This window comes from Podarcis pityusensis (genome assembly GCF_964106645.2).
Source record: "Podarcis pityusensis genome assembly, chromosome: 5".
NCBI classification, from domain to species: Eukaryota; Metazoa; Chordata; class Lepidosauria; order Squamata; family Lacertidae; genus Podarcis; species Podarcis pityusensis.
The window spans coordinates 95241553-95265816 of NC_138032.1; the positions used below are offsets into that span (position 1 = coordinate 95241553).

General features: G+C 41.1%; 1 protein-coding gene across 2 annotated transcripts in view; it reads left to right on the forward strand.

The window, feature by feature from the left end:
* The window catches only part of SEMA3E (semaphorin 3E), a 170963-nt gene that overhangs the window by 87652 nt on the left and 59047 nt on the right, over positions 1–24264 (forward strand). For both annotated transcript variants that reach the window (XM_081005478.1, XM_081005479.1), the window contains exons 2-3: positions 12052–12212; positions 23041–23100. In XM_081005478.1, coding sequence (XP_080861604.1) covers positions 12052–12212; positions 23041–23100 — 221 coding nt within the window. The remainder of the gene's footprint in view (positions 1–12051; positions 12213–23040; positions 23101–24264) is intronic.

A 24264-nucleotide genomic window follows, 5' to 3' on the forward strand; every position in this document is an offset into this window, starting at 1 on the left:
CCCCAAAAAGGTTTCTTCATTATGATTGTTTTTAACATACAACTAGAACAGTAAACCATGACAATAGAAGCAAACATTGGTGTATGGTGTCTGTTATATCACAGCTCTGGACCAGGTGTTGGGTTTTAAATTAAAGCTCCTGATTAAACAGGATTGCATTTTGTTTTTCTGGAAGCAATTAACATGGAAATGATCACTAAGCTTCCAGTAGATTCCACTAGATTTTCAGAAGACACTTTTATGTTGTGTAAAACACCACGTAAGGAAATGTCAGGAAGTCAGAATATGCTGCTGTCTGAATGTTCATGACTAGACAAATGGTGGCTTGCTTGTATGAATTCATTTCTCGGACATTACTTCAGAGTTTTCATTGGAGTCAGTTCATGTGATTAGCTGATACATATGACCCAGAACTGTGATGGGGCTAAAAGCTCTTGGCATTGAACTTCTCTGTAGAGATACTGCCCTATTCTATGAAGGCAGGTCACTGTGGAGCAGCCACCAAGGAAGGCGTCCTGCTGGAGTTGACCATGATGTTCAGATAAGAGTACAAAGAAGTGTTCTCTTACTCATTTCCAAGATTAGTATGGCAGTGTTGCTGGCTGGTTTTATAGGTATATCATTTCCCCTTCTCCATAATGTTGTGATCCCTCGGTGGAGAGGCTATAACTCAGTGGCACAGCATGTGAATTTGCAGTGAGGAAGGTCTCAGGTTCACTTTCCACCTTAATTTAAAGGATCTTAGATAGCAGGGCTGGGAGGTTCCTCAGCCCAAGACCCAAGGCTCCCAGTTAGAGGAAATAATACTGGATCTGAGTGGGTCAGCTGTCTGACTTGGCTTAAGGGAACATCACATGTTCCAGTTTAGACAATTCTTGGAAATTTGCTTCTCTGAATTATTAGTGTGACATAGTCTCAGCCCCACAAATCTGACCCAGCTATACAGTTGACATCAAGTACGTTGCTGACAGTGAGATTGTCTGTCATATATTGATGTCAATAGGAATTTTGATTTGAACAATGGGAATCTCTATTATCTAGTCTCAAAATCTTCAACCTTTCATCTGTGTGGAGATTGAGTTGTAAGCCTCTGATATATAGATAGATGATAGATAGATAGATAGATAGATAGATAGATAGATGATAGATAGATAGATGATAGATAGATAGATAGATAGATAGATAGATAGATAGATAGATAGATATAGATAGATAGATATTCTGAAATGCAAAAGAATCCTCCCAAACAGTAAACTTTATGCCCACCCTCACTCCCATTTTTTTTTAATAAAATGTCTCTTTCAAGTTTGTTTTTTGAGAAGAGACCACCAATAAAATGGTTAACATTTTAATGCTGTTCTCTTCCAAAAAATCTGAAGGATGATTGAAAAAGGATACTAGAGAACTTGTTTGTTTCAATATTAGATTAGGGATTTTATTAGATTATAATTACCAGTTTGTTATTGAATTAGTTTATTTGAAACGGTGCTCATTTATTTGTTTGGAGAGGAACCTGTTCCTAAGGCTAAATTGTAAAATCTGAAGCTATACAAGTTGCTTAATGTTCATATGTAGAGTTTCTGCCCCAACCCCTTTCATGGAAACTCCAATCTCCCAGTGGAAACCTGGGAGGGGAAGCAAACACCATAATTCTTTGTGATCATGAACTTTGGTTTCAGTAGGATTATAAAAAGACTCCTGCCATAGATCTTGGCAGGTTTGTTATGTTTTATATTTCCATTGTTAAGATCTAAAAACAGATCAGTTTCAATGACACTAGCTGAATTTGATATGTGTTCACAAAGGAGCATAAACCAAGTTCTTATAGGAGATGACAGAGGAAAAATTAGGAAAATAATTTCAGTCATACAGAGCCGCTTAAAAATCTAGACAGGCTGTAACCAATTTTACAGTGTAGATGTGTCTCGTGTTTTTACAGCCTTTTGGATTCTGTGCAGTAATAGCAACCAGATCCAACTGAGAAGGGGAAATGTAAACCACACTGTCTTGCTTGTCTTCAGGATGGCTCCAGTAAAAAAAAAAAAATGTCCAATCTTTTCTTTTCTTTTTTAAAGTGTGAGGATAAATTTCTGAACTTCATGAAACACTTAACCTGCTCTAAGAACAATAATCACTCTATTTAATTTCAGATGTTGACTTGTCTTTATGAATTACAATTCGCTTTTGCACCTCCAGTTTATGGCATGGAAATGCTTTAAAATAAAGCACAACTTTGAATAATTCTGCATGCCCGCGGACGAGATTGCTTGAGATATCTGGTCCATTTCCACTTTCTGGTAAAATCTACAAAGAGACATTATACTGTGTCTTCCACCACCACCACCACAGCACCCGCAGGTGGCACGATCTACAAAGAGACATTGTACTGTCCCTTCCACACACACCCCGCTCCACCCCCCCGGGGGGCACGAGCAGCAGGGCTGCGTAGACAGCAGTTCTCCACCAGGCCTTGCCACCACTGGCCAGGGGTTAGATTGTCATCTAATTTTGCTCCTCCTCCAAACAAGAAGTCTTTCTGTCTTCCCCCCACACCTGACTACGTCTATCATTTTTTAAAAAGGCGTTTTTTGCATTCTCTTCTCCAGCAGGTACCAAGAAACGTAGACAAATTAAATGTCTTGGTAGCCTGCCAACATCCTGACAAATATTCCCAGGTTTAAGAATGGCAGGAAATCCATTTGACAGCCCTTTACTAAATTGATAGTTGAAGACACGAGATGCCCGTTAGATGGTCTGCTCACATTACATGAACTTTGTAGATTATTACATTATACAGTCTGGGATATTATTGCTTGGGACATATGGTAACGTGGATCGTTGCTCCATAAAGAAATCATGAAAGGGATCCCTTGCATATTGATGAGTTCAAAATGCCGCTCACCAGTGCCCCACATCTGGTAGGCATCTTTCTTGAAGGATGCTCCATATAATTACTTGAGATTGAGGAAGATTTCACAAGAGGTTAGAGAATGTGTGAAGTAGGTCTGCTTGTGCAAACGATATACTCTGTAAAATCTTTCACCTGTCTGTCTGTCAGAAATGTCTTCACAGCTCTGACCGGAATATCAACTAGGTGTACAATTGATAATGACTGAGGTGCCTTCCACTGAAAAACTATCGGGGGTCATATGATTCACTATTCTAAGGGAATTTTTTTTTTCCATTTTGGTGCTAACTTCAGTCACCTTTCTATAAAGCTTCCCACTGCATGACCAGGCGGCGACAGCCCCAGCCACCAGGGATCATAAGGGAGGAATAAAGACTCTGACAATGTTATATGGAATTAAAATCGGGCCACAACTTTATTCATCACCATCATCAATCTTTACTACGGTCCAGAGACCCAACAGACAACTTTATTAAACTTCCGAATGTAGGAAGACCTTGGCTTAGGCCTTGGGCGTGTACCCCTCCCAGCCCCCCAGCCGGGGGGAACTGGGGCTCATCAGGGTAAATGGGATATGGGGGTGCTCTGCCAGACGTAAGTGTAGCAGGCAGCCCAGCCCATATCCCCACACGCAGGTTAGTTCACTGATGACCTTTCGGTGTATGGCCAGTGACACCCATATATATAACCCCTTTAAGAGGGGGACCCTGGAATCACCGCCACAGGGGGGTGAGTCACCACTTCACGCCCCGCCCCCCATATAGGGAAGAAAAGACTAAAGGATTCCACCCAAGGCCATAACCGCCAAAGTTGTGATTAATTGCTACATCAAAACCTGCCAATGCAGGAAAATTTCTTCCCAGTCCTTCAACAGCAACCAGTCAAAAACCGCAAAAGCGCCAGCTAAACAGGAAGAAAAAGTTAACCTGCAAACAATAAAACATTAAACAAAGGGAAGGTAGGGAGGGTGAATCTCCAGAGCCGACTGCCTGGCTATCATCGGCTCCACCCCCTATTTATAAATGGGGCTGGCCCCACCTCCCAGCAAGAAACTTGATTACTGAGGCTGGGCTTGAACCTCCAAAAATTAACACTGAGAGGCAGGCCAGTCCCTGTTTGCCAGTAAGCTCCCTGGGAACTGTAGCACCATGAGCAATCCCGCAAAGGGCACCCACAATGTATAGTGAGTGCTCATTATTAAAATGAAATATTTTGTCAGTTTTCACACTTACTTGAGACTAAGAGTAACCTGTATCTGCTTAAATACACATTGAATCAAACTGGGAGGAAAATAATGTTTTCCACTCATGTGTTTCTTTTTTTAAAAAAAAAAATATTATTAAATTTTTCCACCATAATAACACAAGCCACAAAGCAGAATAATACACAGAAACAGAAAAGGGGAAAAAAAGAAGAAGAAAGAAAAGAGAAAAGGGGGGGGGGGGAAGGGAGGATAGACAAATAAACAATAATAACAAACTTAATTCTTCACAAATCCAACTTTTTAAACATCTTGATTGACTTCCTCAAATCCCTCCCTTCTGAGTTTCCTTGTAATTTAAAAGTAACAGCTTTCCAATATCATTATTAAACTAAAACAATTTCCAATTATAGTCATCTTGTTCACTTTTCTTGACATTCTGAATCCCATTTATTTAATTATAACTTAATTTGTCCCAGGCCTATTTGTTTCTTTCAAGTAATTTCTAATTTTTTATATTACAATATTTGTTCAAATAGTCTTTGAATTTCCTCCAGTCCTCTTGAAACTCCTCTTCTTTCTGGTCGTGGATTCTTCCAGTCAGGTCAGCTAGCTCCGAAAAGTCCATCATCTTCATCTGCCAATCTTCCACTGTTGGTAGTTCTTGTATTTTCCAATTTTTAGCAAGTAATATTCGAGCGGCCGTTCTGGCATACAAAAATAATTTAACATCTTTCTTGGGCAATTCTAAACCTGTTATTCCAAGGAGAAAGGCCTCTGGTTTCTTAATAAATGTATATTTCAACATTTTTTTCAGTTCATTATAAATCTTCTCCCAGAAGTCTTTCACCTTGGGACAAGTGCTTGCAGGGCAGCAGTTGAAGAAGGAGCAAAAAGGGTTTTCTTGTGTGTGTGTGTTTCTTTGTGGCTGATTAGCTGTCCTCCGTGTGCAAAGGTCAGAGGGGGCAGGGTTTCTGTTGAGGCAGGTGATTAGCTGTGGGAGGAGCTTATCAGAGCTTGCAGGGCAGCGGTGCGCACCTAGCGGCGCGCACCTAGCGGCACGCGCAGTTTGATCCATCTTTTAGATTTAGGGGAGCTAGTCTCAAACGTTTGTTGGGGGAGACCTAGGTTTTTTTGTGGGGGGAGTTATTTTTCCTGTCTTCACGCTTTTTATGATGGAGGACCGCTGTAGCCACCCCCAACGACACGTTCTCAAGATGGAGGGGGAGGGAACAGCTGCAGTCGCCTGCGGTTCCTGCGCAATGTTTGCCATCTTGCCAAAGGTTGCAGGCAGCTTTACCTGCAGCAATTGCATGTTGATTGCCCTCTTAAAAGACAAAGTCCAGCAACTGGAGGAACGTGTAGCTACACTCCAAAGAATTAGAGAGCTGGAGCTCTTCTTGGAAGCAACAGAGCACACCGTCTCCACCAAGGAGGTGACAGGGGACTCCCCTGAGAAGGAGGCTAGTTCACCAACACAGGAGCCAGATACATGGAGAAACGTGACTCAAAGAAGTAGGAGGCCCAGGGTTCGCTCTGATTGTTTAGAAATACACAATCGCTTTGAGGTCCTCTCCCCTAGCATGGAAGATGAAGAGCAGACTCCATTTGAGGATCTCTCCCTCATTACAGTCGATCAGGTATATGAAGACGAGCAGCAAAGTCAGTCCTCAGGGAATGTGCAGGCGACCTTGGAACGGACAGCTCACGGAAGGACCCCAAACAAACCTAAGAGGAGGCGTGTAGTGGTGATAGGGTATTCCCTACTGAGGGGAACAGAAGCAGTGATCTGTGGGCCTGACAAGATGTCTCGAGAAGTGTGCTGTCTCCCTGGGGCTAAGATCCAAGATGTAACTGAACGACTGCAAGGAATCATAAAACCCACTGACAAATACCCCTTCCTCTTGGTTCATGTGGGAACCAATGACACTGCAAGCAATAGCTTCCAGAAGATCAAAAGAGACTACAAGGCTCTGGGCAGGAAATTGAAGCAATTAAATGCACAAATTGTCGTCTCATCTGTCCTCCCAGTTGAACGACGTGGCCCAGGGAGAGAGGGAAAAATAGTGGAAGTGAACAGCTGGCTTCGCAAATGGTGTAAACAGGAACGGTTTGGATTCTTAGATCACGGACTGCAGTTTCTTGAAGATGGACTTCTGGCAAGCGATGGGCTGCACCTCACAACGGTTGGGAGAAATGTTTTTGCCAAAAATCTCAGAAACCTCATCAGGAGGGCTTTAAACTGACTAATGTGGGGGAGGGAGACAGTGCTCCTGAAGGTAGGAGTCTATCAATTGATGAAGATGATCATCCAAATGTCATAGACCAAATGGAGCAAACAGCACGCAGACCTAGTGGTAGGAGGAAAAAATCCTTAAATAAGAGACACGGGGGAATGATTAATGGACTTCAATGTCTGTACACTAATGCGCAAAGCATGGGAAATAAACAAGATGAGCTTGAGCTCTTGGTACAGCAGACTAAATATGACATAATAGGCATCACTGAAACCTGGTGGGATAAGTCCCACGATTGGAATGTAATAATGGAGGGATACAATCTATTTCAGAGAAACAGACCAGACAAGAAAGGAGGAGGAGTGGCGTTATATGTCAGGGATGTGTATACCTGTGAAGAGATCCAAGATTTAGAACCTCAAAGCCAAAGTGAGAGTATTTGGGTCAAAATTAAGGGAGAGAAGAATAACAGTGACCTCACTGTGGGAGTTTACTATAGATCCCCAAGCCAAACGGAGGACATAGATGATGCCTTCCTGGAACAGATGGCCAAGCATGCAAAAAGAAGGGAGATAGTAGTAATGGGGGACTTCAATTACCCGGACATTTGTTGGATGTCAAACTCAGCCAAGAGCATAAGGTCAAACAGATTCCTCACTGGCCTTGCAGACAACTTCATTGTCCAGAAAGTGGGAGAAGCAACAAGAGGAACAGTCATTTTAGATCTGGTCCTAACCAATGTGGATGACCTGGTTAGTGGGGTAGAAGTGGAAGGATCATTAGGCGCGAGTGATCATGCTCTTCTGAAGTTTACTATACAGCGGAAAGGAGCAGCCAAGCATACTAGGACTCAATTTCTTGACTTTAAGAAAGCCGACTTCATAAAACTTAGGGAAGTGCTGGGTGAGATCCCATGGACAGTAATACTAAAAGGAAAGGGAGTTCATGATGGCTGGGAGTTTGTTAAGAGGGAGATACTAAAAGCACAACGTCAGGCAATACCAATGAGATGGAAACATGGAAGGTGCCTAAAGAAGCCAGGGTGGCTATCTAAAGAACTTTTAACTGAGTTAAGATTAAAAAAGGATGTGTACAAAAAATGGAAAAGGGGGGAAACCACCAAAGAGGAATTCAAACAAATAGCCAGCACGTGTAGACACAAAGTCAGAAAAGCTAAAGCACAGAATGAACTCAGGCTTGCTAGAGAGGTTAAAAGCAACAAAAAAGGCTCTTATGGGTATGTTCGTAGCAAAAGGAAGAACAAAGAAACAGTGGGGTCACTCAGAGGAGAAGATGGTGAAATGCAAACAGGGGACACAGAAAGGGCTGAACTCCTCAATGCCTTCTTTGCCTCAGTCTTCGCCGATAAAGAAAACAATGCCCGACCTGAAGAATTTGGAGCAAATGATTCAGCAGAGGAAACACAGCCCAGAATAACTAAGGAGATAGTACAAGAATACTTGGCTAGTTTAGATGTATTCAAGTCTCCAGGGCCAGATGAACTGCATCCAAGAGTATTAAAAGAACTGGCAGATGTGATCTCAGAACCACTGGCAGTCATCTTTGAGAATTCCTGGAGAACAGGCGAAGTCCCGGCAGACTGGAGGAGGGCAAATGTTGTCCCTATTTTTAAAAAGGGGAAAAGAGAGGACCCAAATAATTACCGCCCAGTCAGTCTGACATCAATACCAGGGAAGATTCTGGAGCAGATCATTAAGCAAACAGTCTGTGAGCACCTAGAAAGGAATGCTGTGATCACCAATAGTCAGCATGGATTTCTGAAAAATAAGTCATGTCAGACTAACCTGATCTCGTTTTTTGACAGAATTACAAGCCTGGTAGATGAAGGGAACGCAGTGGATGTAGCCTACCTTGATTTCAGCAAGGCATTTGACAAGGTGCCCCATGATATTCTTGTAAAGAAGCTGGTAAAATGCGGTCTTGACTATGCTACCACTCAGTGGATTTGTAACTGGCTGACTGACCGAACCCAAAGGGTGCTCATCAATGGTTCCTCTTCATCCTGGAGAAGAGTGACTAGTGGGGTGCCACAGGGTTCTGTCTTGGGCCCGGTCTTATTCAACATCTTTATCAACGACTTGGATGATGGACTCAAGGGCATCCTGATCAAATTTGCAGATGACACCAAACTGGGAGGGGTGGCTAACACCCCAGAGGACAGGATCACACTTCAAAATGACCTTGACAGATTAGAGAACTGGGCCAAAACAAACAAGATGAATTTTAACAGGGAGAAATGTAAAGTATTGCACTTGGGCAAAAAAAATGAGAGGCACAAATACAAGATGGGGGACACCTGGCTTGAGAGCAGTACATGTGAAAAGGATCTAGGAGTCTTGGTTGACCACAAACTTGACATGAGCCAACAGTGTGACGCGGCAGCTAAAAAAGCCAATGCAATTCTCGGCTGCATCAATAGGAGTATAGCATCTAGATCAAGGGAAGTAATAGTGCCACTGTATTCTGCTCTGGTCAGACCTCACCTGGAGTACTGTGTCCAGTTCTGGGCACCACAGTTCAAGAAGGACACTGACAAACTGGAACGTGTCCAGAGGAGGGCAACCAAAATGGTCAAAGGCCTGGAAACGATGCCTTATGAGGAACGGCTAAGGGAGCTGGGCATGTTTAGCCTGGAGAAGAGGAGGTTAAGGGCTGATATGATAGCCATGTTCAAATATATCAAAGGATGTCACATAGAGGAGGGAGAAAGGTTGTTTTCTGCTGCTCCAGAGAAGCGGACACGGAGCAATGGATCCAAACTACAAGAAAGAAGATTCCACCTAAACATTAGGAAGAACTTCCTGACAGTAAGAGCTGTTCGACATTGGAATTTGCTGCCAAGGAGTGTGGTGGAGTCTCCTTCTTTGGAGGTCTTTAAGCAGAGGCTTGACAACCATATGTCAGGAGTGCTCTGATGGTGTTTCCTGCTTGGCCCTTGTGGTCTCTTCCAGCTCTATGATTCTATGATTCTATGATTCTAAGTCCACCACATATGGAAAAAAGTACCTTCTTTTTCTTTACATTTCCAACAAATATTATCACTTTTGTGATAAATCTTTGCTAATTTTACAGGGGTCAAGTACCATCTATACATCATCTTCATAATATTTTCCTTTAACATCGTACATGCAGTGAACTTAACCCCTTTCCTCCATAGCCTCTTCCAGTCCTCCATCATTATATTATGTCCCACATCCCTTGCCCAATCAATCATGACCGATTTAACTTGTTCATCCTTTGTATGCCACTCCAACAACAAACTGTACATTTTAGACATATTCTTATCATTAGTATCTAACAACTCCGTTTCCAATTTGGTTTTTTCTCTTGCAAAACCATTTCTCTTATCCATCTTATATAATTCGTTAATTTGATAATATTGCAACCAATTCACTTTATCTTTAATTTGTTCAAATGGTTTTAATTTAAAACCTTCCTGATTCTCTAACAACAAATCTGAATACCTCAAGCATTTGTTTTCCATATTTAACTTTTTTTGGGCCTGTGCTTCCACTGGTGAAATCCATTTTGGTGTTTTTCTTACTAAGAGATCTTTGTATCTAGTCCATACATTGTATAATGCCTTTCTAATTACATGATTCTTAAAACCCCTGTGGGCCTTTACCTTGTCATACCATAGATATGCATGCCATCCAAATCGATTATCCAGTCCCTCCAAGTCTAACACATGATCATTCTCTAATTGAATCCAATCCTTGATCCAGCAGAATGCAACAGCTTCAAAATATATCTTCAAATCTGGCAGGGAAAAGCCCCCTCTTTCTTTTATATCTGTAAGTAATTTATATTTAATTCTAGGTTTTTTCCCCTGCCAGATAAATTTAGACAATACCTTCTGCCATTCTTTAAAACATTTGACATTATCCACTCATGTGTTTCAGTTGAGAACCTGTTTTACTTTCAGTGCAAAGCATTGGCCATGGCATCCTTTTTGCTTGTGATGAATTGGTGCTATTGAAAAATGAACATCAAAATGTACCAAGATTCCGTAAAAAATGTGCTAAGGGATGCTGAATATTGTAAATATTTATGCACAGCCTATTGTGTCTGGTCGCATGAGAACAGGATTGAAAAGTCTCTGCTGGGACTCTCTCACCCAACAGAACTTGCCACAAACCTGAACCCAGGAATCCAGTAATTCCCCTTTTTATTTTATCTAGTATTTTTCTTTTAGCCAAAGTACAAAAGCCAACTGGTTTGAATTTTTGAACAGGGGGTAAGCCTCAAGATGGGTCCTGTGGAAACTAGCTTTCCCCCTTCCTTCTAGAAGGTTTCTCACCTGAGATCTTAGTTCTTTCCCCAAAGATATCCAGAAGGAAACTAAAATCCTTAAACAACTCTTGAGTATTTCCAGAACATTCATACCTTAAAGATCAGGCTGATGAAGCATCTCCTTTCTCCTGTAAGCTTTTTTTGCCTTCAGCTAATGTTCTCCTGTCCCTAGTGCACAAGTGTAAGCTTGCTAGAGAGGTAAGAGTAGACTGGAAAACAATCTCATGTTAGGTTGAGCTGGGCCAAGTATCATTGACTCGGAAGGCTTCAAGAACACACAAGTTAGGAAACAGGAAAGGGTTTCTCTTAACTAAGAACGGTAATAGGACATCTATGACAGAACCCAGGTATAGCTAAGGTTTAGTACCTCTTAGTGACCAAACTATATAATGGCATTATCTACACCATCACCCATCACTTGAGATCTTTCTTTCTATCTTTGAAATTGTGTGCTTTGCTCCATCAGACATCAGACCTGATGGTGTGGTAGTGTATTTTTAGTCACCACATATATTTATATACCTTTTGGCCCAAAGGCTAATGCAAAATAAATATAAAATGAAAGTACAATGCATAAAATACATCAATCAAAACAATATCAAACAGCAGAAGCAGTCTACATGTCTAAGGCTCACAAGAACTTGCAGCTCTTTATGGCAATGGTTCTGAAGTAGAAATTGTTTTGATCATTTTCCAAGGCTGCAAAAGAAACGGCCTTGCTTTTTCATCCTTGCCAACATGAGGTTGACAGGTTCAAGACAGAACCATAAGACTAGAAAGCATATTTTTGTATAATAGTCACCAAAGATATCACAGCAATGGTTACACCTCTTAGAGACATAGACATGTCTTGTAGTATCTTGTAATACCTTTATTATGGCATCTTTGGTGGTTGTAGGGTGTTGGGGTTTTTTGAGAAGAATTTAATTTAGGATATATAATCTACAAATCTATACTCTTAGTCCTGTAGTAAGTGTCAGCATATAATTGTGTGCAAAATCTAGCTACCCCAGTATAAGCTTGTTAGGCATTAGACGATTTATGTCAGGACAATACAGCTGTATAGCTCTGGCAAGTGGAAGGATGAAAGAGGACTTTCAATTGATTTAATCTAACCTTTCTGATTTTTTCTAAAGATATCTTTCTTGAAAAAGGAAGACTCTCCTTATTGTCTGAGTGTACGAGTGATGTATTGAGAAGCAATATTGAATTGGAAAGCTCTCCACTCAGCCTTCCTTTAAGGTTCAGGGAATTCAAAAACGAAACCCCAGGTATTCCATAAAGTTAAAAGCTTGGGAAGATCTAACTGTCCCGGATCCATTTTCCTAATTTCCCAAGGGAATATGAGTGTAAGGCTTTTCAGCACTTATAATGTACACTTTGTGTTTCAGAGCTCTGGGATTTGAACAGAACATCAGTCTTCCATAGTCCATCTGGATACCTTGGCCTTCATGTAATGCTTCTGGATGAGTATCAAGACCGGCTCTTTGTGGGAGGAAAGAACCTGGTATATTCTCTCAGCTTAGACCGAGTCAGTGAAAATTACAGAGAGGTACAGTAAACTATATATGCTACAGTAATAGCAAGACATTCTTTATAATGTGGGGTTCTCTCTCTCTCTCTCTCTCTCTCTCTCTCTTGCTTTCTTTTGTGGAGTGGGAAGGAGGCTGGCTTTCCAAATAGAATACAAGGAGCACAAGACTCTGGGAGCACCATTTGAGCAAGATCGTTCCAAAATGTCCACTTCAATGAGGCCTTATGCTGGTTAATTGACCTTTAAAGCCCTTTGTGGCTTAGGGTCCTCATATCTACGGGACCGCCTCTCCTGGTCTGCCCCTCAGAGGACCTTAAAGTTAACCATAGTTTAGAGGTCCCGGGCCCTAAGGAAGTCAAACTATCCTCCACCAGGGCCAGGGCCTTTTCAGTGATGGCTCCGACCTGGTGGAATGCTCTGCCCCATGAGACTAGGGCCCTTCAGGATTTAACCTCCTTCCTGTAAGACAGAGCTATTCTCCCTGGCCTTTAATTGGAATTCAGCCTGATCTTTTATTTCCCTTCTCTTCCCTCCCCCTTCCTTTTTATGAAGATCACCCACTCTGAGATCCCACAGCTAATCCTCCCCTGGCCTCCTTGCTGGCCCAAGTAGGACCAATTCAGCCAGCTAGCCCTGGGAATTATCTAACTGGTTTTTTGATTTTTGATTTTTGAATGTTATTGTTATTCATGTTTTTATACCGTATTTTATGCTGCTTTTATAATTGAGTGTTTTAAATTTGTTGTTAGCCGCCCTGAGCCCGGTTTTTGAACGGGGAAGGGCGGGTTATAAGTAAAAATATTATTATTATTATTATTATTATTATTATTATTATTATTATTTTCCTCATGTGCTGAGATCTTACCTTGAATGTAACACATAACTGGGGTAATTGAAAGGGACTGTACACAATTTTTCTCTTTTTTTTTTTGGGCATTCACTTCTTGCATTTACTTTGAGTGCACAGTTTCTCGTGGCTTCATTTGTGCAGTCTCTTGCCTCTCCGTTGCTCTGTCTCTTAGTAGATAAAGTTGCCACTAAGTTCAGTTGTTCCCATTTGCTCTGCATCCGTGGCTCCCACTGCTGATTTAGAAAGCAGTTGTATGTATGATGTCGGCCACTATCTATATCTATCCTGTATTTATCCTGCCATGTTTTGATACATTTCCGCCCCAAGCCAGCTTCAATCCAAACTAAGAGAAAGAATGACCTGTCTGCGTTTTAAGCCACAAATGTTTGTGCAAGCTTAAGGAAGGAAGAATTGCTTTGTGTTGGAGGTAGAGATTGGTAGAGATGTAACAAAAATAACAAAAGTTACATGCCATTTGACATGAAACCTCAGAGATGTTAGATCCGAGGTTTTGGTTTCATTTGACATCTTTCACCTTTCTACCACTGCTTGAAAATTGGATGGGCATCCTTCCAGCTTGTTGGAGACTTCAGAAGCTCTACTGCCATCTCTTGCCTGTGACTTTTAGCTCAGCTTGGGAAATGACAAATGTTACACCACTTACATGCCAGCAGTGGGGAATCCACCTATTTTGTGAATTATCTTTTTTTAAAGCCTGACCACTTTCATCTGCATCAATTCAAAGCATATACAGCACATCTAAAGAAGCAGCTTTATCTGATTACCATGGTATATAATTTCAGGGTGATAAGCAGGTGCCGCAAACCCTCAAGAGGTGTCCATATACGTTTATCTCAGTAGGAAAGCAATCTCTATAAGAAGTACCATCAGAAATCCTCCAGACAAGAATAGGGAAGATTTACTGTAAGGCAAGCTATTATTTCCATGTGATTATGTCCACTGATAGCATACGGATCCTGGATTGCAAGAGGATGCAAAGGCATTTAGAAAGTAATGTGTTTTTCAGCTATTAAGACCAAGTCTGTATCCTATGAAATGACACATCGAATATTCAATGTCTGTTTGCAGGAGGAATATTTATTCCATTTGAACAGATTCTTTAGATTCATAACTATTGCTTCACTTCCTGCATAGCTCGTTGCCTGGAGGCTTCAGTGCAAGACAGCCAAATAAATAATAAGTATTTGTGAAACACTATGCAAAAAAATGTGAAAGGGGGGAGATGTGTAGAGGAAAATAGTCTATATTATTATGCTGTTGAGAAGCAGCATTGCAAGTTTTAGTTTCCTTTGGATGAGAGACAACTGGAGTCTTACAGTATCTTAAAAAATGTTTTATTTACAAATGCACACATGAACCACAGTGGAAGCAAGCAGACCATTAGCAGTTGATAGGGTGGGGCAGAGGTGTTGCATTCCTTATTTGTTTCTTTTTAAATTTCTATCCCAAGTTATCCAACGTGCAAAAGAAAGAAAAAAGGTCATATTATGAATGAGCAATGTGTTGGACAGGCTCCTCAACAGACCTGAGACCTATAGCATAGGATAATCACAGAGCAGTTTACAGTATATATACATGAAATGTTTGCATGTAATAATTCTACATTTAATAATAATTCTACATAATAAAGAAGGCTGATCGCCAAAGAATTGATGCTTTTGAATTATGGTGCTGGAGGAGACTCTTGAGAGTCCCATGGATGGCAAGAAGATCAAACCTATCCATTCTGAAGGAAATCAGCCCTGAGTGCTCACTGGAAGGACAGATCCTGAAGCTGAGGCTCCAATACTTTGGCCACCTCATGAGAAGAGAAGACTCCCTGGAAAAGACCCTGATGTTGGGAAAGATGGAGGGCACAAGGAGAAGGGGACAACAGAGGACGAGATGGTGGGACAGTGTTCTCAAAGCTACCAGCATGAGTTTGAGCAAACTGCGGGAGGCAGTGGAAGACAGGAGTGCCTGGCGTGCTCTGGTCCATGGGGTCACACGACTAAACGACTAAACAACAAATAATTCTACCTTAATGCTGTCAGATTCCAACTAGGGGTTGTGTTCCAATTAACGAACATGTAGTTGATTGGTCATCTGCCTCTTAACTGAAATCTTGATTAAACCCATCCAAATAGCTGCTTTTCAGTTTCGGGAAAATTCACCACAGCAGCCTTTTTGTGTGTCAAACAACTTGCAGTTTCATGAACAAAAACTATCACTCGTTATTAGAAGGAAATGCCATTTTCTATATTTTCTCTTTCATTCCCAATTACAGAAAGAAAGAAGTACTAAGATTAAAAAAATAGGGCTGAGTTGGAGTCCTCCTAAAATGTTCAGTCCCAGTCTTCAGCAGAAAAGTTGAATGGCATTTCTGTGACTATTTTCCAGGAAAATAGTCAATTTTGGGAAGTGGGGCCCAGCTTATTCATTGTAATGTTTCTGCCATGATTTGTTAGCTATCTTGGAGGAGTTTTTCTTATTATTAAAGGCAGAAGAGTGGAAGCAATGGGTTGTCTCCAACTAAATTACACACAGAGTAGACCTCCTGAAATTAATGGACCCAAGTAAATAATGGTCATTAATTCTAGTGTGTCTACTCTGAGTAGAAATAGTTTTGGATGTAACCCACAATTACAATCTGATATAGTGAGGAATAATAATGTAAATAATCCTGTCTACTTTCCCCCTCTAAAGACTAGAGTCAGCAGAACTAACAGAAATACTTTAATTACTGTAATGGTGCACAGTCTTAATAAATCTCTTTTTATCTTCCGTCCCATGAAAAGGGATTGTATTGGATTCGGTCAGATGGCTGTCCTGTGCTCTCCAAGAGCGGCTATGAACCGAGGTTTTATTTAGCCGGCTTGGCTTCAACCTGATGGATGAGTCTGATTAACAAATATTTTTCAACAACAGAAAGGAAACATGTTCATCACAGATGTGTTCGCTCTCTCATTAAACAATTGAATGATATCTTAGAAATTTCAGCAAGAACGAATGGTTTAGGAATCTCCAAGGATGAAGCAATAAAAACTTGGGTGGATGTAAAATGCACTTGGATTTTTATGAGGCCATAACTTGAAAATAACTTAATTGGCAAAGAATGTAAGGTGGTCACTCTCTCTGGGCTCTTTACTTTATGGCTATTTCTTCTGGTCCCCAAAGGTCACTTGGTTCAAGAAACACATTTAAAATAAATTAAGTAGATTCACATTTGTGAGTTGCTTGTTTGTGTGTCCGGGTCCGTGTGTGTGTTAAAAAAAACACATGTACAAAAAAGTTCTACTATGAATCCCCATATTTCCCCCTCTCTATCATCCAAGGAGCTCAGGAAGATTCAGGAGCTATCACATTTAAGCTGGGTTGGAAGAGATTCCATTCACTTCACCACTCAATCAGCTACCTACAATACGCCAAGCATTCCTTTCAAACAAGATTAGGGCTTCTTGTGAGGCTACAAAGACGCTAGGCAGGATTTTGTACTATTGTATATGTCTCGTTTGCATAGCTGCTTCTTTTTTATGCTCAACTTGGTTACATTTATATGTTATATTAAGTAAAGGTAAAGGTAAAGGGACTCCTGACCATTAGGTCCAGTCGTGGCCGACCCTGGGGTTGCGGCGCTCATCTCGCTTTATTGGCTGAGGGAGCCGGCGTACAGCTTCTGGGTCATGTGGCCAGCATAACTAAGCCGCTTCTGGCGAACCAGAGCAGTGCACGAAAACGCAGTTTACCTTCCCACCGGAGCGGTACCTATTTATCTACTTGCACTTTGACGTGCTTTTGAACTCCTAGGTTGGCAGGAGCAGAAACCGAGCAACGGGAGCTCACCCTGTCGCGGGGATTCATTTTTTTTTAAAAAAAAATGATATTTATTAAGAATTTTAAAATTACAGGAAAACCAAAGAAAGAAAGAAGGAAGAAACAAGGAAAAAACAAACAACAATCAAACAATACAATTCAATAAAAATCAAAATCAAAAAACAAAAGCAAAACACATAACACATCAAAATCAAAAAACAAAAATAAACCACAAAAATTTAAAAACAGATCCAATATTCCCAAATCCTTAACTGTCATTACCTTATTTCATCGACCTCCTCACACCTCCCTTTTTTGTATCCTAGTTATTAATTATCACAGCAAATCCTTTCCATTTTTCATAATATTCTGTCATTAAATTACCTTAATCTATTTTAACCTTATCTTACTATAAAAGACCCTAAAACTTAAAACTTAAATCTTATTTATACCAATTTCTCATAACCATAGCATATTCTTGCATAGTTCTTTGTAACATTTCTGCTAAAGCCAAATAATTTCGTTCCAACATTTTTCTAATGCTCATTAATTTTACAAAACAATCCTAAATAATTTTTTTTAAAAAACTTTCTTCCAATCTTCATCCAACGTCTCTTCCTCCTGGTCCCGGGTTTTGCCAGTCCTTTCTATCCCATCCATCTAGTTCATTAACCTGGTAATCTTATGTCCGAGGCCCTTAAGTCTCTTCCATGTCCCTTCCGCAAATCTTCTTTATATTTATACCTGTACTTTACTTTGTCTCCTGCTCCTTTCACACGTGGAAACTCCAGCTTGACAGTATTTTTGTCCCTTCTCGGCAGATCAGCCCCTTTTCCATAGTCCACACTGAACTCCATGTGGTATTTAAAAGCATATTTCAAGGTCCCTCCAGAGTTGAGGACCCCCACAACCCCAAACTCCTCACGGCCCATTGCCAGTCAAAACATCCCTGCATAGGGGGGTCTGTCCAGCCCCCCATCTCCAAGCCAAACAAAACTCTATCTCTCCAAATCTGGCTTTTTCCAAGTTCATTTGTCAGATCCAACAACTCATGTTCCTGCTGGGCCACAGCTCCCTCCATCTCTGCCACCCGAGGTCCAGCAACAACCTCCTCCCTCACCCCGTCGCGGGGATTCAAACCACCAACCTTCCGATCGGCAAGCCCATGAGGCTCAGTGGTTTAGACCACAGCGCCACCTGCATCCCTTGTTATATTAAGTACATATATCGAATATACACACATATAAAAAACGCTGTGAAAATGCTTTTTTAAAAAAAGTTTTTGCATAGCTCACTGTCTCCATCTAGTGTCACATTTGTATATTGCACTTTACAACACATTTAAAACGCTTTATTTGCAGCTGTGTAGCTGAGTCCCAGATAACACCCTGGAAAAAACTGTATTCCCAGTAGGTTTTTGTGGGAAATTGCAGTCAAATATACGGTAACTACCAAACTTAGGGCTAGTTGATGCATGAAGGGGTTAAGATCATAGAACTGTATTCCTAGACTCAGCTAGGTCACGCCCCTCCCCGGGAAGGAAGTTAAGTTTCCTCCTTTGTTTGTGCTCTCTCACCATGTGAGCTCATTGAGATAAGATGTGCCTGAGCTTGCTTACTACAAGATAGGACTTTTGTATCCCAATATTTCTGCCTGTGCTTTTGATGCTGCATGGAATAACATATGAATCTGATCTTTGGAGTTTGTAAGTAAAGCATATAAACTTACTAATGGCATGGTCTGTTCTTTGCAAGAGAGGTAGAGAGGGGAAGTGCTGAAAACAGACTAGAATAAGATATTGAAAAGGTCTAACAGCCTTCTAATCCCATGCTTCACTGTGCTGCATTATTCAGTGATTTTAAACTCTGCTGGGGGCTCTCTTGCTGGGGAGTGTGTTTAGCCCCTCACTTTGGATCTAGGGATTCAGTCGATTATTTTATTAATTACCCCGCATTTTCTTTTTGCACAGTACTATATAATATATTCAAGAGCAGGACATGGAACCTGACTACATTTTCTTTTTTTAATCATTATTATTTATTTATTGAGATATACTTTACATGTAACATATAACACACACACAATACAATACGACACTATACAATACAATACCTTACCCTCCTAATATAAAATGTACCTACACAAAACTATACTATACATACCTATAAACCTACCTTACACAAACACCCACATAGTAACTTGACTTCCAACCATTATCATTGCACTAGTTTATTTTTCCTATTAGCTAAAATGCATTTCATTATTTCTTTAATCTCTTCCTCCATCTCTACTTGACTCTAATTTCATTCTATTCTTTTTCTGGATTCAATCAATATCTGTCAGGAGTTCTACTTTCTCCACATAGATTTTAAGGTATTTCTTAAAGATAGGCCATTCCTTATTAACTTTTTGTACCATGCTTCCTCTAATTCTCCCCGTTAATTCAGCAATATGAAAGTATTCCCTCATTTTAGATAACCAGTCTGTTTTTGTGGGGACACTGCTACTTTTCCATTTTTTGGCGAATAGTATCCTTGCCGCCGTGGTCACATACATAAATATTGGTCTGACCGTTTTTTAAAATTTCTTCTGACATGATCCCCAAAAGAAAGGATTCCGGCTTTTTTTCAAATGAAAATCTAAACATCTTTTTCAGTTTGTTATAAATATTATCCCAAAATCCTACTATCTCTTTGCACTCCCACCATATGTGTAAGAAGGTTCCTGCCCCATTATTGCATCTCCAGCAAACATCACTACAGCTTTTATACATTTTGGCCAATCTGACTGGGGTCAGGTACCATCTATATTACATCTTCATTACGTTCTCTCTTAGATTATAGCATGCCTGACTACATTTTCTCATGTCATTGGTGCCAACATGCACCATGGCCACTCACTCCTCCCCAACACTATCCACCATAGTGGATAGATACATCCACAATCTTTGTGCCAGGCAGGTAAGTGACCATATGGTCTGCCTGCCCATCACACACCCAACTACGTCCCTAACTTTCGAATTGCCCACTACCAAAATGCTCCCACCTCTAGAGGTCTGTCTTTGACCCAAGAGGATAACTGCTCATCCCCCAACTTGTGGGGATCATCCTTATCCAATAACCCCATTCTCTATGACAGCAGGGGAAAAGTCCCCTTGGGAGCAGGGCACAGCTGTCCCAACCACAAAAGGCCTTGTCCACCAAATTCTCTGCAATTCTTAGCTACTCCAGGCCCCAGGGGAATGGAGCTATTCCCCAAGAGCCAGTGATTTATGGCACTGAATAAACACAGATGACTATGCAATACGCTCGATAGCCACCACACCTCTGTCAGTAGTGTACACCTTAAAAAAAATAAGTGGGATAATTTTAGGTCACTCATTTCTAGTACTGATCTCCAGTGTATGGTCTAACATAGGCATAGGCAACCTCGGGCCTCCAGATGTTTTGGGACTGCAATTCCCCTCACCCCTGACCACTGGTCCTGTTAGCTAGGGATCATGGGAGTTGTAGTCCCAAAACATCTGGAGGGCCGAGGTTGCCTATGCCTGGTCTAACAGAAGACATGTTTCAAAGCTACTTCCTGCTATCGTTTCAGCTTCCCCCCTCCAGCATAAATTCCTTGCATGCTTTGTGTATTTCAAAGGTGAAATAAATGTGATGGATAAAGAAAAATTGCTCGTGTTGAAATTTACAAAATGCTTCAGACGCTGACTCATGGTCATGACAGTTATTGAATAACTCTGTCTGAACAAAAGAAGTCACACACAAAGGCCAACAAAATGTGTGCTAGTATAATATCATTCCAGCACAAATGCTCTGGAGTAATCACTGAGCGATAGGGATTGCCAGTTTGCCAAAAGGTTGTCATCTTGGCAAGCACCCAATACCAAGTTAAGGATGTAGTCATCATGAGGAATTCTCCAACAGTATATAATACCTAGGAAAATCACACATGGAGGGCTAAAGGCCACCATTTACAATCAATTAGTTTTTGGCTTTATGTACTGTGCAAACATAGCTTACATTATCTGTGTGGAAAATATTCAGCAATTAAACACTTGCAATCAAGGAGAGGGAATGCATTGTGCAAAGGCTATAAATCCACTCATGTGCTGTCTGTGCATATGTGCAAAAAGGATGTTGGCCAAGTTACTTTCTTCGGGTGAAAGATGGATTTATCCATGGTAATACCCTTTAGTTGGCTCCATAATCTGCTGGTGAGAAGTTGCAAGTTTCCACGTTCTTGAACTTCATCCTGCTTTTCAAACAAAAACTGTTTAAAACTCAGTCGGAAATGGATAATGGTTTGGATTTTGGCTGTTCATTGGGAATGCCCTGGATCATACTGCCACTTGCGGAATGAATTGACTTATTGGACAATTGTAAGGAGGCTAAATTATTTATCTGTTTATTTACATGATATATTGATTCCCACCCCATCAAAAACCATTTTTGAGGAGGCTTACGTATCATAAAAACAATAAAAAATACCAGCTGGCAAGATAACGTAATGCCCTCCCCCTCAAAAATTGAAGATGCGAGAAACAACATCTAGCAGAAGGAAGAACAACTGGATATTATTTTGTAGTGAACATTTAAAATATTTTGAAGAAATCCTGTACATACCGTATTTTTCGTCCCATAGGACGCTCCGTCCCATAGGACGCACCTAGTTTTTTGGGGGGGAAATAAAGGGAAATTTTTTTCCCTTTATTTCCCCCCCAAAACCAGGTCGGGGAAACCGAACCAGGTTGAGGAACAGCGGGATGGCGGCGCTGCGCCTCCCTGCTGTCCCCCGAGCTTGTGGGGCTGGCTGATGTCTGCCCGGCGCGCGGGGCACTCTGCTTCAGGGCTGCCTAGGCTGCGGATGCGTTCCCGAAGTGCCGGGTGCTCTGCTTTCAGCGCGCCCGGCGCTCCGGGAAACAGGGTGCTATCCACAGCCTAGACAGCCCTGGGGGACTTCCCGCAGGGCCGCCTAGGCTGTGGATGTCTTCCTGAAGCCTGGAGAGCAAGAGGGGTCGGTGTGCACCGACCCCTCTCGCTCTCCAAGCTTCAGAGAAAGCCTGCATTCGCCCCATAGGACGCACCCAGATTTCCCCTTCATTTTTGGAGGGGAAAAAGTGCATCCTATAGGGCAAAAAATACGGTATATACAACTGAAAGACAGATAGCTGGAAGTTCTGTGTATTTTTATTTCTTTCCATCTATTCCTATTTCTTTTTTCTTCTTATATTTCTCTGTTTCGTATCTCTTTGTTACCTGCTGATAGGACTCACCTTTTTCTGTTTGGGACAAAAGTTGAGATATACTTGTGAGAGAAGACCTGTCCTGTCTTCCTCCTCCTTTTTTTATTATTTTTGGGCTTAGATTAGTTTGTTTTTTATTGCATTTTGAAAAAATATTAATAATTTTTTAAAGCCTCATTTTGCCTATCGAGTAGGCCAACCCATCCAAAATCTTTTCTGCCTCAAGTATCCATGAACTTCTGTAAATGTCTGAATTTGTACTGCCTCTCACATAACCTCAGTTTCTTCTGATAAATTTTCACTTTCATTCTGTTCAGTAAAGAACAGAGGCTGCTCCATACAATGAAAGATGAGCAAAAGGTTGGATTAGTATAAACTGAGAATTATAGCCTCATTTTACCATCACTCCATAAGTTCCCAGGGCTCACAGGACGATTCTATACCTCCCTGCTGGTTTCAGATACCAATCCTGCTACAGCATACAATGTTGCCAGATTCTGCACAGCGGCATTCAATATTTGTCAGATGATAACCTGTGCCACAGGCTGGATGTGATGAGCACTCGTACTGGAGTGATCTGTAGACTGATAGCTGTGGTCTTATATATACTATCCTTTAGCGCTCTTTCAGCCTTGTCTGATGTTCCTAACCCTTTTTTTAGACTTTCTTAGCCTCTTTTGGATTCTTATGGATTCTTATGTATATATTCTGTTTCAACTCCTTTTAGTTTTGTTTTGTTTTTTTTAAAAAACAAACTTAAAAAAAAAAAAAAGATTTTAAATGATTTTAAATGATTGTAGCCCTCCCTCCTTATGATGGTCTACTACTATAATAAAGATTTGTTGTTGTTGTTGCTGTTGAGCTTGCTCCAGACAAGGAAAGATGAGAATTACAGATCCTTTATCCAGATTATTAAATAACTCATTTTATTACAGATTCATTGGCCTACTACATCCCTGCAGGTGGAGGAATGCACAATCAAAGGAAGATATGCTGTATGTATTAACTGGAATATTCCTATTTACTGAAAGGAGGGGAGTATCAGAGCCGGGAACCCCTCTTTATGCAAGACCCCTCTCTCTCGCATGCACAGGGCCCCCATCTTACATGGCACTCAAACAGGGTTGATGATGTTTGCCTCCTTTAGCATCCGCTCATGAACATGAGGGCACGGCCCCCAGTTGCAGACCCTCCAAGTGTCCCTATTTTCCAGGGATGTCCCTGATTTAGAGAAGCTGTTCCTGTTCCTGATTTGATCTCTGAATGTCCCGCATTTCTGAAGGACGTCCCTATCTTCATTGGAGAAATGTTGGAGGGTATGGAGTTACCTGACCCCTGAGCTGCCTGAAAGCAATCCTGAATAGGGAAGGGTTTTTAAAAATGTTTAATTATGTTTTTATGTATGTTGGAAGCTACTGGGCAACCCAGCAAGATGTGTGGGGTATAAATAGTAATATTATCATTATGGAATGGGATGTCCTTATTTTCATCAGAGAAATGTTGGAGGGGGGAGGGGGGAGGGAGAGAGAGAGAGAGCTTGACCCAGCCTTCATTCTGGCTCTTATATGTCATTCCTTTCCTTCGAGATCATAGGAATGAGGCTTAAGCCCTGAATTGACCACCTTAAATGCAGGAGAGGCACACAGGTATATTCCTGTTATCAGCATGTTATAAAAAAAGCTGACCAACTGCAACATAGGCCACATTGTTCTAGCAGCCCTGGTGGGTACAAGAGATCAGCAGCCAGCACTTCACCCAGGACAGCTCTTTGATACCTGGTGTAACAGCTGATCAAATCACAGATCAGCCCAACAGCATATTCCATAAAGCTTATAGCACTGACTGAGGGAGTCTCCTAGGTGTATGTAAAGAGTTCTTCTGTTATTTTACTTAAACATTGAGGCCCATCTGAACTTCACAGTTCAGAAGGCTGCACATGAAACCATCTTTAAGGTTATAGTTTTCAAGAGCATAAGATGTTACCATGGATAGGTTATAAAAATATTAAATACTGAAGTCACTTTCTCTCTACCATTTAAAATAACTTCTCCTTTTGACTTCCTAAGCTTTTTATCTCATATCTGTTTCAGAAAAATAAATCATTCCGGAAACATCCCCTTCAAAATTCTTTCAAAATGCATAACTCAAAACATGTCGAT